The sequence below is a fragment of the Lactuca virosa genome, chromosome 4 (assembly GCF_052849685.1).
Source record: "Lactuca virosa cultivar CGN04683 chromosome 4, Lactuca_virosa_CGN04683_v6, whole genome shotgun sequence".
In the NCBI taxonomy this organism is placed as follows: Eukaryota; Viridiplantae; Streptophyta; class Magnoliopsida; order Asterales; family Asteraceae; genus Lactuca; species Lactuca virosa.
In genome coordinates this window covers 47275529-47290162 of record NC_136429.1, presented here as the reverse complement: position 1 = coordinate 47290162, position 14634 = coordinate 47275529, and the positions used below count along the sequence as shown (strand labels likewise).

The 14634-nt window shown below is 35.0% G+C and overlaps 1 protein-coding gene across 1 annotated transcript; it reads right to left on the bottom strand.

Annotated features, from left to right (window-relative positions):
- Positions 1-335: 335 nt before the first annotated feature.
- Positions 336-14402, bottom strand: LOC145104398 (uncharacterized). Its single transcript, XM_079041653.1, has 10 exons — positions 13637-14402; positions 13032-13567; positions 12900-12975; positions 12314-12317; positions 10411-12255; positions 10023-10308; positions 9878-9885; positions 9803-9822; positions 1095-1250; positions 336-844 (listed from the first exon to the last, which is right to left on the bottom strand). Exons 1-10 carry the CDS (start codon positions 14400-14402, stop codon positions 336-338), a joined length of 4206 nt encoding a protein of 1401 aa, XP_078897779.1.
- Positions 14403-14634: the final 232 nt, after the last annotated feature.

Below are 14634 nucleotides of genomic sequence, written 5' to 3'. Positions count from 1 at the left end.
TTCTGAAAATTAGGCTGGTAATTTGGCTGCTGCTGAAAACCCGGACGATGTTGAAATTGCTGTCTTGACTGAAAATTATTGTTCTGATAAAAATTAGGAGGTCGATTATAAATCTTATGTTGCTGGTATCCTCTGACAACTTTGAATGAAGAAACATCCTCTTGCAATATTGGACACATATCAGTAGGATGGTCCGTCTTCAAGTAGATTCCACATTGTTTTTTCGCAACGGCTTTTTCTTTTGTTAAGAGCAGAACAACCTTTGTCAGCTCAGAAATCTGAGACTCCAGATGAGCATTGTTGACTTCCTTGACACCCCTTGCTTGATTTGGATATCACTTGTCTTTGTTTCCGGAATGTTTTGGCTCAATCGTCAGCTTTTCGATCAGCTCTCGGATTTCTGTTGGTGTCATATCTCCTAAGGAACCACCACTGGAAGAATTTATTTGACGCTTCTCCATGGGTGTCAGACCATCATAGAAGAAATTGTAGAGCTGGTAGTCACTGATCTCATGTTGTGGGCACCGAACCATAAGCTTCTTGAACCTCTCCCAGTAAGTATGTAAAGCTTCTCTTTTTCCTTGTTTGATACCATGGTTTTCTCTTCTGAGACTAGAAACTCGCGTTTCTGGAAAATACTTCTCTAAAAACAACTTCATGAGTTCTGTCCAAGTGGTGATCGAACCAAATGGAAGCTCATACAACCATTCTCTTGCTGAATCTTGAACTGAAAAGGGAAATGCCCTTAACTTTATCTGATCTTCAGTTATCGCATGTGGTTTCATTCCTGAACAAACTACATGAAATTCCTTGAGGAATTTATGTGGGTCTTCTTTTTCTAAACCTATGAACGTGGGAAGAAGATGTATCAGCCCAGATTTCAACTCGAAGTTATGGGATTTCGGAAAAGTAAGACAGAGGGGTTGTTGGTTGACTTCTTGAGTGGCCTACTCTCTGAGAGTCTTTTCTGCTTCGTCTCCACTCATGTCTGCTTCTTCAGATTTGGTTTCTGAAGAGTTTGTGGTTTCAGATTTAAGTGAGGGTGGTGGGGAGTAAGTTTTATAAGGGTTGTTTAAAGGAGATGATGGGGGTACCTTTGGAAAAAAACGGATCTGCTTCGTTCCATAAGCGAGTGCTTTGTGGTGTGGAGGTTTCTGGTAGTAGGGAGGATGATGATGAACCAAAGAAACCAACTGATTGTTTTTCCTTTGCTGCTTCTTTCTTCAGTTTCCTTGTAGTTCTTTCAATTTCTGGATCAAAAACTAAAGGTGTACTTAAACGAAATTTTTTTGGCATAAAAATATCCGTAAGCACCGTGTCCCCGACAACGGCACCAATTTGTTAACACGTTGTTGTGGGCATATTAAACAAATAAAATAATCACTACTGGTTGCACTAAAAATATAACATAGGGAAGCAGGGCCGAATCTTCAGGGACACAGCCTAATGATCAATGCCTTTTTTGATTAGGCACATTCTCGACGAAATAGAAATTATAAAAGGGGGATTTAAGAGTTCTTGGTTTAGGACCGAAATCACTATGATTTCGGTGGGCTTAATGATGTTTTCTGTCGGGTTGGGCTTTAGTAATTAGGTATTAGTATATAATGTGTTATTTTCAGCCGTGAAGAGAGTTAGTCATTCAGTTTTATCAGAGAGAGATTTACAGAGCATTAACAGTTAGAGAGAAATCGTTTGATCTTATGTACCCGACTATTAATCAATAGCAGTGTGCATTGAAGATTCGTGTTTGTGTTCTTGATTCGTATTTATGGTTTTATGTTTATCACTTGATTAGGATTCCGCACTAATCTCGTGTTTTAGATTGATACCTAGATCGGGGTTTTACAATTGGTATAAGAGCTTGAAAACGGCTTAAAGCTGTTTTGGTATCAATCAGTTTTCAAAACAATCCATAAATTTGTTGAAGTTTTTGGTGTTTTTGGGTCTTCTTTGGCAAAAAATCACCTTTGTTGCTCATAAGTGTCCATCGTGTTCTTCGTTTATCTGAAAATTGAATCATCGATTTCGGTTTAGCCTGGATGATTTCGGCGGCACACTTGAGCTTTCGGCTAGGTCAAAGTGATTTCGGTGGTTACTAGAGTTCTCGGTCAGCAACTAGGTCAAATATCTAGTTTTTGGTCAGACAGGGTTTTAGATCAGAGGTTTTCGGTCTGACATTGTGTTCGGTCAACGATCTCGGTCAAACGGAGTTGTCGGCCAAGAAATATCGTTCTCGGTCAACTGTTTTCGGTCAAACAGTTGACTTTCAGGGATCTCGGCCAAACTGGTTGACTTTCAAGGTTTTCTGTCAAAGGGCATTTATCTTGGTCTTCGGTCAAAATCAAATTGCACAATCAGATTTTTACCATTGGTAAATAATGAGCTCTTACAACTGTTCAATCATCACTTTTAGTACCAAGGAGGTAAGTGAAACCTCATGCTCTCAGTCTTGCGTAGATAAAGTTAATAAATATTGTGAGCAAAATGAGTTATTAGTTAGAGAAGTTTTTGATCTTAAAAATGAAATCTATGAAATTAAGAAAGTAAACAAGCCTCTTAAAGAAAAACTAGATGCTCAAAATAAAGATCTAATTAGGATTAAGGAGGAATATAGCATTAAAAGTGTTCACCATAGTTATGCTAAAGATGAAATTGCCAAATTAACTGCCGAACTTGATGCGTTAAAAGCTAAATTTAAAGATGCTGAATTTAACTTTAAGAAATTTGTTGTGTCAAGTGAGATAGTTGAATCTATGATAGAAAAACAATTTTTAATGGAAAGATAACCAGAAAGATGGCTTAGGTATCATAGTGTTCCAGCTCCTTTTAATGATAATTATGTTTCTGCCTCTGAGACTATAGAAATAGAAAAACCCGCCCAATATGGCCAGCCCCCTGTATCAATTTTAGTTAAGACTGAACAATCTGGCCCCACTAAAAGTGTTGAGGTGAACGATACTGATGTCTCTACCTCATGTGCATATCAAGTATTAGTTGAAGATGTAGACAAGGAGGACATTAATAATGCTAGCTCTGTTGAAAACCTTTCAAAGACTAACGTTTCATTTTCTTTTGTTTCAAATAATTGTGTGAACAAAGATATTTAAAATGATGCTTTAGATTCTTTTAAAAAGTGTTGTGATGTTGCTTTTAATTCAAATTCAAATAGTCTTGTTTTTAAAAAATTTAAGCCATGTAAAGTTGTGAAACAATTTGTTAAGTGTGCTTGTACTTGTGGAAATTCAGTTGGACAGGGACCAAGTTCTGAACGTATTCCTTTTAAAAAACAAACCTGTTTTAACTGTGGAATTCCTAGTCACATTGCCAGAAATTGTCCAAATCGTGCATATATTCCCTATTATGCCCAAGGTAGGCAGAACGTATCTCGAGGAAGATCTTTCAAGAGAAACTCCTCGAGATCACGTGATGGTGACTGGAATACAGCCAAGACCAAAAATCAGACTCTAAAAAACAAAGAGGTCATGTCTGACAAGAGATATGATTTGAGAAATAGTTCAGTCAAACCAAGATTGGTAAGGTCGAAGTCATCTCGGCGATCAGTTTCAAGCTTTAAAACAAGTGCCGAAGCATCCATCCGATTAAACAAGAAAATGGTTAAACCTGACTACATATGGGTACCAAAAGTTCCCACTCCCGAATCACCTAAAAATTCTAACATCTCTTCATTTTATGTGTTTGATGACAAGATATGACTTGGGAACGCGTATCACGCGTAGATGGCAAAGGTCAACCCAGTTTCAAAATGGATTGGGTTCCCAAAACCAATTAATCTCGCACTCTGTGCTGGAGCAGCTATGGAGAAATATCATCAGACTTCGGTATGTTGATAGTGGCTATTCAAGGAACATGATAGGAGACATCTCTCATCTGCATGACATTCATAATTTTAATGGAGAGCATGTGTCCTTTGCGGGAAAGGAAAAGGAAAGATCACAAATGGGGATTACATCAATTGCTGAATTACGATTTGAATTTTCTTGACACTCCTATCTTCTGTGATAATGATGTTTCTATTCAAATTGTTAAAAATCCAGTTCAGCATTCTAAAACCAAACACATAGATATTAAAGTTCATTTTATAGGAGATTGTTTTGAGCATAAACTTCTCCATTTGGAACAAATCCACACTAATAATAATGTGGCCGATTTGTTTACAAAACCTTTTGGAAAAGCTCGTTTTGATGTGCTTGTGAGTTTTCTTAAAATGATTCGTTTTGAAGACTGTCAAATTTTTTTTTTGTAGATTTTGTATTTTATTTTTGTTTTCGTTAAATTTGTTCATATTTTTTTTCTTTCTCTTCTATGCACAAATTTAGGAGGAGAATTAAAACAAAAAAAAATCATAAAATTCCAAAATTCCAAAAATATGTTTATTTATGTTTTTATTTCTTTTTCAGAAAAATCAAAAATCCAAAAATATTGTATTGTTTTTTAGAGTATTTTAATTTTATTTTTATTCTTAGTTATTTTTATTTTTATTTTTATTTCTAAAGTTTCTTTGTCTTGAAACGTGGATGGGCAAGGAGAAGAGACCTGGAAAGGAATTGATGGACATTATACTTCACACTACTTTCACAAGGAATAGAAGGCTTGCGGATCTAAACTATTTAAGTTTCTTGATCTCGTTGTTACAAAATTGCTCTGGATGTCCGAGCTTAATTGCCTTGGTTAATCCCACGTTGCCAAAAGGCACGCACTCACTCTCAATAAGCGAGAGAAGATGGGAACGTTTTATGTTGAAGTCGGTTTTTGGCAGTATCTTCCTAAGAACTATTATATTTAAGGAATTGAAGGCATGAAACTATACAAATTGTTATGTCATATCCTGTTAAGACAGGTGTCGCCCTTTACAGGCTGACCATGTTCATTCAACGAGCAGTGGTTGGTAGTTATGTCTCCATGTCGGTCTTGTCAGTTCATGTAACCTAATAACTGTCATGGCACCAGGGCGATTCACCTAACTGGGAAATAGATATCGCTGAACATCCCGCCCCGGGTCTTGACATTCTTTTTGTCATGCAAAACTATGGAGACTCAAACGTATTCTCGGATACATTCTCCGCAAGTAAGGAATTACTGGTATTGGCACCAGGGCGATGCACCTCGCAAGGCACGATTATCGTTGAATGTCCCGCCAAGGGCCTTGACCTCGTGTCATGCTAAACTGTGGAAATATGTCTTCGGATACATTTGTCGCATGAATGGTTTTGTGAGTTATTCCTCGTTAACTCTCACTGGCACTAGAATGGTACACTCAACTAAGATTCAGAAACCATTGAACGTCTCACCAAGGGCCAAGTAAACCTGTTAACTTGAAAAAATGTATTGAGATCTTTGATCGAGGATATGTAGGGGCTAACATCAAAAATAGCCACGAGTAGTTCTCCGATACTCAACAAATCGCAGTGCGTTCCTCCGTGTTCACACAGATACTGCGAGTAGTCTCCATCTGAGCCAAGGTTGGATCCTTGAACAACTGTGGTGAGAAGGGTCTTTATGACTCTGTGATCCACAGGGACTTTTAGTCATGGTTACTTTTCAAGACGCATCTGTGATCGATGAAGAATATTCATTCGAAGGAACAAGAAGTGATTTTTTTTCAACACAAAACCTTTCAACCCTAGAAGCAAGGTGAAGCTGTATTTGAAGTTATGTGACGAACTGCATTGAAGTCTCCTCAATCAATTTGCTACTATGTATGAACCTGTTGAAGTGATCAAGAAGCATCGAACTCTATGTAATTATCAAGGAAGAAATTTAAAGTTGAACGTGTTGATATTGAAGAACCAATACAAGAAGCCTCTACACCCAGTGTGTATTAAAAGTCAAATTTGAAGGAAGTCCAACTACTAAATATGAAGTTATTCATGTAGAAGATTCATATGTACATCTTGTAGTCAAGTCGTGAAGAGATCGAGAAAAGAGCTGAAAGTCAAGATCAAGGAAGACTGAAAAGAAAAGAAAGCTATAAACCAAGGGGGATATTGTTAGGACATAAATTTGTGGTTTATACTTTGCTTCTCAAGGCTTTCAGAGTTCTCGGTTTAGGACCGAAATCACTATTATATCGGTGGTACTTGGACCGATATCACCATGTGATTTCGGTGGGCTTAATGATGTTTTCGGCTGGGTTGGGCATTAGTAATTAGGTATTAGTATATAATGTGTTATTTTCAGCCGTGAAGAGAGTTTGTCATTCGGTTTTATCAGAGAGAGATTTAGAGAGCATTAACAGTTAGAGAGAAATCGTTTGATCTTATGTACCCGACTATTAATCAATAATAGTGTTCATTGAAGATTCGTGTTTGTGTTCTTGATTCGTATTTATTGTTTTGTTTTTATCACTTGATTAGGATTCCACACTAATCTCGTGTTTTAGATTGATACCTAGATCAGGGTTTTATACTAAAAAACTAAAATTGCAGTGAAACTAAATTAAACAAAAATCAATAATAACAATGATTTCAGTTCTGCTGTGACTTTCCTAATCATACAATCAGTTCAGATCTGGTTATTTGAGATGCGTTCTATCTAAGTTGGTACTAAGAAAAACTAACAAGCTCTAGTATAATCTATTTTACCTAAATAAGTTAACCAAAAGAAGCTCTTTGAATTAACCCTAACTTTTTATTGTTCAATTAAATAAGCTCTTAATTAAATCAGAAACGCAGCTTTATGATCTGTGAAAAATTCCCAACAATACCCAATATTTCTCACAAGCTCGGAAGCATAAATATATGATTTTTACAGTTTATATCAGAGTTACATCCCAACACTGAACCAATCTGATACTTGTTACTTATTACCAGTTGACAAGAACATGTACGGATTCTATTAACTGATTAACTGGAATGATAAAAACCTTATCTAGGTGATCAGACTAACAAGAATTAAAAATCAAACATTCATTAAGCTCAAAACGAAAAAATCTAGATAGAAACACAAAAAAAGAAAACCATATCTGAAAACTAATCAAATGAAAAGTACTAGTCTATGCAGAACTGAAAACTAAGGTTTAGCCAGACATGGCAAAAAACAAAAGTAAACTAATAAAAAGAAAAAACAAACTGACCAATCTTCTAAACTAAATGGATGAGATGATTTGTAGCCTTCAGATCTTCAGAAATTGTTGAAAGGTATCAAAAATCGTCTTCAAAACGGTATTCTGTCGTCTAGAATCGTCTAACCTCCAGATCTAATAATGAGGGTCGTATTTAAATGCGAGACGGAAACTTACAGAGAAAGAAACCGAAAAAAGCAATCGCATAAGTGAAAAATGCGATCGCATATTTTCTGATTTTTTCCAGATTTGCCCCTGAATGATGCAGGATGCTATTTTCAACGTTTTCAGGACTGTGGGACAAAAATGAGATCGCAGAAGTGAAAAATGTGATCGCATATTTTGGTTTTTTTCTTCAGATGACTTATTTTGACCCTGTGAAACTTCGTGGGAAAAATGCGATCACAGAAAAATATGCGATCGCATTTTTGGCCTATGTGATCGCATTTTTGGCATCTATCATATGGTTTCAGTTAAACAAATTTCACTCAATGGTTTTCGAGATAAAGGTTTTAATCGGTTAATCTGTTTTATAAATGAAAAATATTTGTGTAATTTTTGGGACGTTAATAAATATGAACAAAACTGACAATTGGATATCATCATAAGTCATTTCCCTTGATCTTATATAACTTAATTGCCTTTTGTAAAATCTAATCGAATAAAACCATTAAAATTTTGTTTATTTTCAATTTAATGGACTTAATAGGGATAACACTTAACTCATAACAATATATATAGTTCTTTCGACATGCGAGGAGAGTCTAATGGTTTATATGTAGAACTACGTACCAGAGGCCTATGGTTTAAACTCCGACATGCTTAAAATATTACTAGTGTTTCATTATTTATCACTCACGTGATGGAGTTTGGGGACGGTTTTAGCATAGGTTGTCCATATGGTGCAGATTACCATTTTCATATATGATTTTTATTAACTTAATAGATATATGATATCTTAATTGGATAACTAAACCGTGTATTTTTACCCCACTACCTTTTACCCTAATTTCCAACGGGTCCTTTTGATAACATGAATCGTGTAGAACCGACTTTGAATCACATACTAAAAAAGGCATCAACCTATTTATGCACCGCACCCATTCTCCGTATCTCTTTTTAGTTATATCTTCCTACTTATGAATCACCAACCTCATATTTTCCACATTCATGGGAGGGTGATAAGGAATAAACTTTATATGTAGAAGTATTTCATAAGATTATATAATATCATACAGACTCTCATTTCTGTGCATAAGAGATGCAAATGTGAAGTGAAATTAGCTTCATTTAATTCAACTTGGGTGCGGGTGCACATTCTGTAGAAACAAATGAATATACATCACTCCGATTATTGGAGTTTGATATCAATTCCTTATAACTAGAATAGTTTAGACACGTGAAAAAGATAATGAGGAGTTGAATACTCCAATTCCAAATCAAAATGATTGTGAGGATGGTGAAGTGGGGGATAACTCAAGTGAAAAAGATTATACTTTTCAAGGTGAAAGGGGGTGTGTTTTGTTGATAGAAAAGGACGTTTATTCCACATGAGTGGGGTCAAAAAAGGCATTAATTTTGTTGATTTTGCTACAAATAATACTAATTGTCCTGTCATTCCTTATGTGGTACTCCCTTCTCAGCCTCTTGTTGTTCCGAGTGTTGTTGTCGATCCTCAAATTCCACCTACAGCTACTATACCGACAACTTCGCCGACTACAACTATTGCTATGGAACAACCAGCTATTCCTACTTCTTCGGTTGCTGAAAAACATGATAATGTTGTAGAAGGTCAGTTTTTAATGAATGGTAATGAAAATTTTTATGGTGAAGAAGGACAATCCTCTTCTTATTCACAACCCCCGAGTTTTCGTAAAGAAAAAAATTCAGCTTAGGATTCTAATTCTTTTAAAGTTAGATATTCTAGCTCGTATGGTTATTCAAAGCTTCGTAAAAAACATGTTCCATCTTGTGTTGACGATATTTTAGACATCATCAAACAGTATATGGAAATAGGTGGTCTTCTTGCGTATGATATGAAAGGAAATAAGGAGAAAGTTAGAAGCATTTTATTAAGTATCAGTGTGAAAAATGTTGATCCATGAATTGCATTTCCTTAAAGATTTGTACCACCTGTTCTTTTTCTAAGAGAAATTGGGTGATATCCTTATGTGTGGAGAAGGGGGTGTCGTTTTTGGGTCTTCAAGAGACTAGGATGACTGAGGTAGATCTTTTTAAAATTCATAGTTTGTGGGGGATCTGTAATTTTGATTTTGCTTCTAGTAGTGCTCGGGGAAGATCGGGGGTATCTTTTCTATTTGGGATCCAAAGGTGTTTGTTAAATCTTCGACGATTTGTACTCCTAATGTGGTGACTGTGGGGGTAAGTGCATCGCTGGGATATGAATTGTTATATGGTTAATCTAAAGAAACTGAATCAACACAAAATCTTCCCAACATAATCATTTCATTCACTATGAAACGGATGGTTTACATCAACAAATACAACTCAAACCTCACTACAAAATCACTCACTCTCACTTTCCTAATCTATTACAGATTACTCAATAACACGATGTATAAACTGAAACCCTAAACTGAAGCGTAGAGAGAATGAACAGTCTCACACAGTAAAAATATCTACACTCTAACGACAAATGAGGCTGAGACTAAGCTTCATATACACTGGTTCATAACTCCATCGGGTATGATCACTAACCTGCGGGTAAACCCGTCAACCTGCACAAATATAACACAATACACCCCTACAAATATACAAATATACAATACTTACCCAATAAGCTATAATTAATGTTTAGGTTTGTAACAAATATAAAAATAACACTTCTCAACATGCCCCCTCAAACTAAACATTAATTTGAGAAAACATGTACTTAACCATCCTTTTTAAACACATCAATCATATTAAGCCGACTCACAATATACTCATGCTGATTACTACCAAGAGATTTTGTAAGTATATCTGCATTTTGATTTGAAGACACAATTTTATCCACTTTTAAAATTCCATTTTCAATTTTTTCCCTAACAAAATGAAGATCAACTTCAAAATGCTTTGTTTTTTCATGAAAAACAGGATTTAGAGCTAATTTGATTGCAGACTCATTGTCACAAAAAACATTCACAGGTAAGTTTGATTTTATACCCAAATCATAAAGCAACTTTAAAATCCATATTATCTCATAAGTTATACTACCTAAAGCCCTGTATTCAGATTCAGTAGAGGAGCGAGAAACAATACTCTGTTTCTTGCTCTTCCATGAAACAAGAGATCATCCTAAGTACACTAGATAACTTGATACAGACCTTCGACTAATCAGACATTTAGCCCAGTCTGCATCAACAAAACCAACCAAAGTAAAAGAACTAGACTTTGTCAAATGAATTCCCATACCTGGACTATTTTTCAAATACCTCAGTAGTCTGAATGCAATATTAACATGAGATTTGTATGGCTTATGCATGTATTGACTCAACAGTTGAACAACATAAGAAATATATGGTCTAGTCACAGTAAGATATATCAATTTCCCAATAAGTTTCTGATATTCAGTGATATTGACCAAATAATCAGACTTTTCCAAATCATACTCTCTTTTAATGACCAAATTAGGCTCAAGTGGTGTTTTAACAGGTTTACAAGCAAGCATTCCAAATTCATGAATTAATTCCATACAATACTTTCTTTGACTAAGACAAATCCCATTCTCAGTTTTTAATACCTCAATACCTAAGAAATATTTCAGATCACCTAAGTCCTTGATTAAAAACTGAGACTTAAGGAAACTCTTAACATTATTTAATTCAATTTCATTATTACCAGTTAAAATAATATCATCCACATAGACAAGGAGAACAACAAATGTATCTTGAAAATTTTTAATAAATAAGGAATAATCATTTATGCTCTGTTTAAACCCAAAACTGGAAAGAGAAGAACATAACTTCTCATTCCACTTTCTTGGAGCTTGTTTAAGTCCATAAAGAGATTTTAATAACCTACAAACTCTGACATCATCCTTAGAATGATAACCTTCAGGTTGACTCATATATACACGCTCAGACAAATTTCCATATAAAAACGTATTGTTAATATCCAACTGATAAAGAGGCCAAGAATTATGAACAGCCATAGAAATAACAACACGAACTGTTACTATTTTAGCTACAGGAGAAAAAGTCTCCTCATAATCTATACCCTCTCTTTGGTTATAACCTTTAACAACAAGTCTGGCCTTATATCTTTCTATATCACCATTGGATTTATACTTGATTTTATAAATCCATCTACATCCAATGGCTTTTCTTCCTTTAGGAAGGTTAGTTATTTCCGAGGTATTATTTCTATAGAGAGCCTCCATTTCCTCATTCATGGCCTTGATCCAATTAGGATCCAAGGCAGCATCACTATAGGATTTTGGTTCAACAGTTTTATTTAGACTAGAAACAAAGCAAAAATTATCCTTATTAAGAGTTGAATAGTTAACAGACCTTTCAATTCCATATTTATGTTTACCCTCTACAACATAGTCACTAAATTTAACTGGCATGTTAACATTCCGACCAGATCTAGTAACCCTAGTTGACAAACTATCAGAAGGACCATAATTAAGTGAAACATTTTCCTCAGACAATGCAGAAGAGCTTGGAAGCATCTCACCAGAAGGAGGCACATATGCCTCACCAGGATGGTTGCTGACATTAGAGGGACAAGTCTCATCCAGGTTATGGTCTGCATTAGCACCATCCAACTGATGGTCACTTCTCAAGCTTTCTATGCTAGTGTTATCTAGAACAAAACTAGATTCAGTTGAGTCATCATAGTAAAACAGGTCATTTGAGTCTACTGTGACAACAAATTTATCTGTCAAAGATGAGGATTTAAGCTTGAAAGGAAACACTGACTCATAAAATTTTACATCCCTGGAAACAAAAACAAAATTGGAATCAAGACTAAGCACTTTATAACCCTTTTTATCAGAAGAATAACCAAGAAAAATACATTTATCAGCCCTTTCAGAAAACTTATCTAAATTATTTAACTTGGTGGCAAAACATAAACACCCAAAAACTCTAAGTTTATCAAAAACTGATGTACTATTATAAATAAGTTCATAGGGAGAAGCACCATTTAAAACAGAAGTAGGAGTCCTATTAATCAGGAAAACAGAGGTTAAGACAGCATCTCCTCAGTACTTGATTGGTATACCAGACTGAAACATTAATGACCTAGCAACATTTAAAATATGTAAGTGTTTCCTCTCCACAACACCATTCTGTTGTGGAGTATGAACACAAGATGTTTGATGTAAAATTCCTTTGGACTCAATCAATTGTCTCATCCTACTATTTAAAAATTTAGTACCATTATCAGATCTCACAACCTTGATTTTAACAGAAAACTGATTAAGTAAAATATTAAAGAAAATAAGAACACAATTATAAACTTCATCTTTGGACTTCAACAGATAAACCTAAGTTGCCCTAGTATAGTCATCCACAATTGTCAAAAAAATATCTAAATCCTTCTTTAGTTGTCACTCTATAGGGACCCCAGACATCTAAATGAATTAACTCGCCAAGTTTAGAAGTAGTATGTTGACTAATGGGAAAGGGTTCTCTGGTCTGTTTAGCTTTATGACAAACATCACATGGTGGAAGATTTTCATTTCCAATTTTTAGTTTGTTCCTTAAGGAACTTAAGGCTTGATCAGAAGGATGACCAAGTCTATTGTGCCAAGTTAGTTTAGACACATAACAAACAGAAGAGGAAATAGAAGAACTAGACAGATTACCTGAAGGTACACTATTTATGTAATAGAGACCTCCAGACTCTCTACCATTCCCCACCATCACCTTTGATTGTAAATCCTGAATTTTACAATTATGTTCATTAGAACAACTTCACAGTTACTGTCTTTGCAAACCTTATGCACAGATAACAAATTAACATTGAAGTCAGGAACAGCAAAAGCATCAAATAGAGTCAAAGAACTAGACAAATTCATATTACCAATTTTATCAATTTTAGCTGATGTACCATTAGGATGACTGACAAGTAAATCTAACTTAGACACATCCACAGTGTCATGAAGTAGTGACTCAGAAGCAATCATGTGCTGATTAGCTCCTGAGTCAACTATCCATTTTTGACCATTAACATAAGCATTAAAAGCTTTAAACAAACAAGTACCTGTCATATTTGCACTAGCAGAAGCTTCCTCATTGACTTGCCTATCACCAATAAGTTGTAAAAGTTTAACATATTGATCCTTAGTGAGTTGATGAAACTCAGAATTCCCAATTGAGTCAGAAAAATTATTTATACCAGTACTTCCAGAAGAAGTAGTAGTTGAGTTTGCAGAAACATTTTTAACAAAATTATTTTGATTATTTGTTTCACTTCTTGACTTAAAATCCTTAGGATATCCAATTAACTTGAAACATTTTTCTATGGTATGACCTTTCACACCACAGTTCTTACATTGAACTATTTGACTCTAATTCTTATTATTATTGTTTCAATTATTACACATGCTGTTAAAAGCAGAAGACTGAGATTTAGTCACAGACTGAGATGACTGGAGAGAAGTCAAAGAACCATTTCTTTGAAGTGACTCTTCTCTTGACATAATAGAGAAAGCAGTTTTTACACTAGGTAAAGGGTCCATCAACAAAATATGACTTTTAACTTGACCATATGAATCATCAAGACCAGACAAAAACTGCATAATTTTCATGAGATTAGAGTGATCCTTCAAATTGATAGAGGCATCACATGTACATTCAGTTAAACTAGTAAGACCATCAAACTCTTTCCATAATGAATCAAGCTTATTGAAGTAATCAGACAGAGAAATACCATTTTGTTTAAGAGAATTAATTTGCTGATGAATGTTAAAAACAACAGACCCATTAAATTTATTGTAAGTTTCAAAAAGATTTTCCCAAATATCCTCTGCAACTTCAGAATAAGCCTGACTTTGATAAATGGAGTCAGAAATAGAAGATAACAACCAAGAACAAACAACAGCATTTGCCCTATCCCATTTAGTTTTCTTAGACTCGTCTACATTACTTCTTTTATAAGAACCATCAACAAATCCTAATTTGTTTCTTGCCTTGAGAGCCCTAGAAATGGAACTTCTCCATAATCTAAAATTTTCATTACCAGTTAACTTGGTTGTAATAATATAAGTAACAACATTATCAGAAGGGTGAATGTAGAGAGGATCATCAAAATTAATTTGATCATCCTTTCCACTTCCACTAGGTGGATCAGTTGAACCACCCGCCATAGATGCAAATAGAAACAATCAAGAGCAACAAAAAACAACAAGAAAACAAGTCCCTATACAGATCTTATGTCCAGATGGTCACCATGTATGTCGGGGCCCAATACAATCTGTACAGAGAGAATAATAGAACAATAGAAAAACAACAGACAACTTAGCAAAAGAACACAATAACTAGGGTACACTAGACACCAAGATTTCCCAGAACAGATATAGAAAAGGATAAAGAATGAGA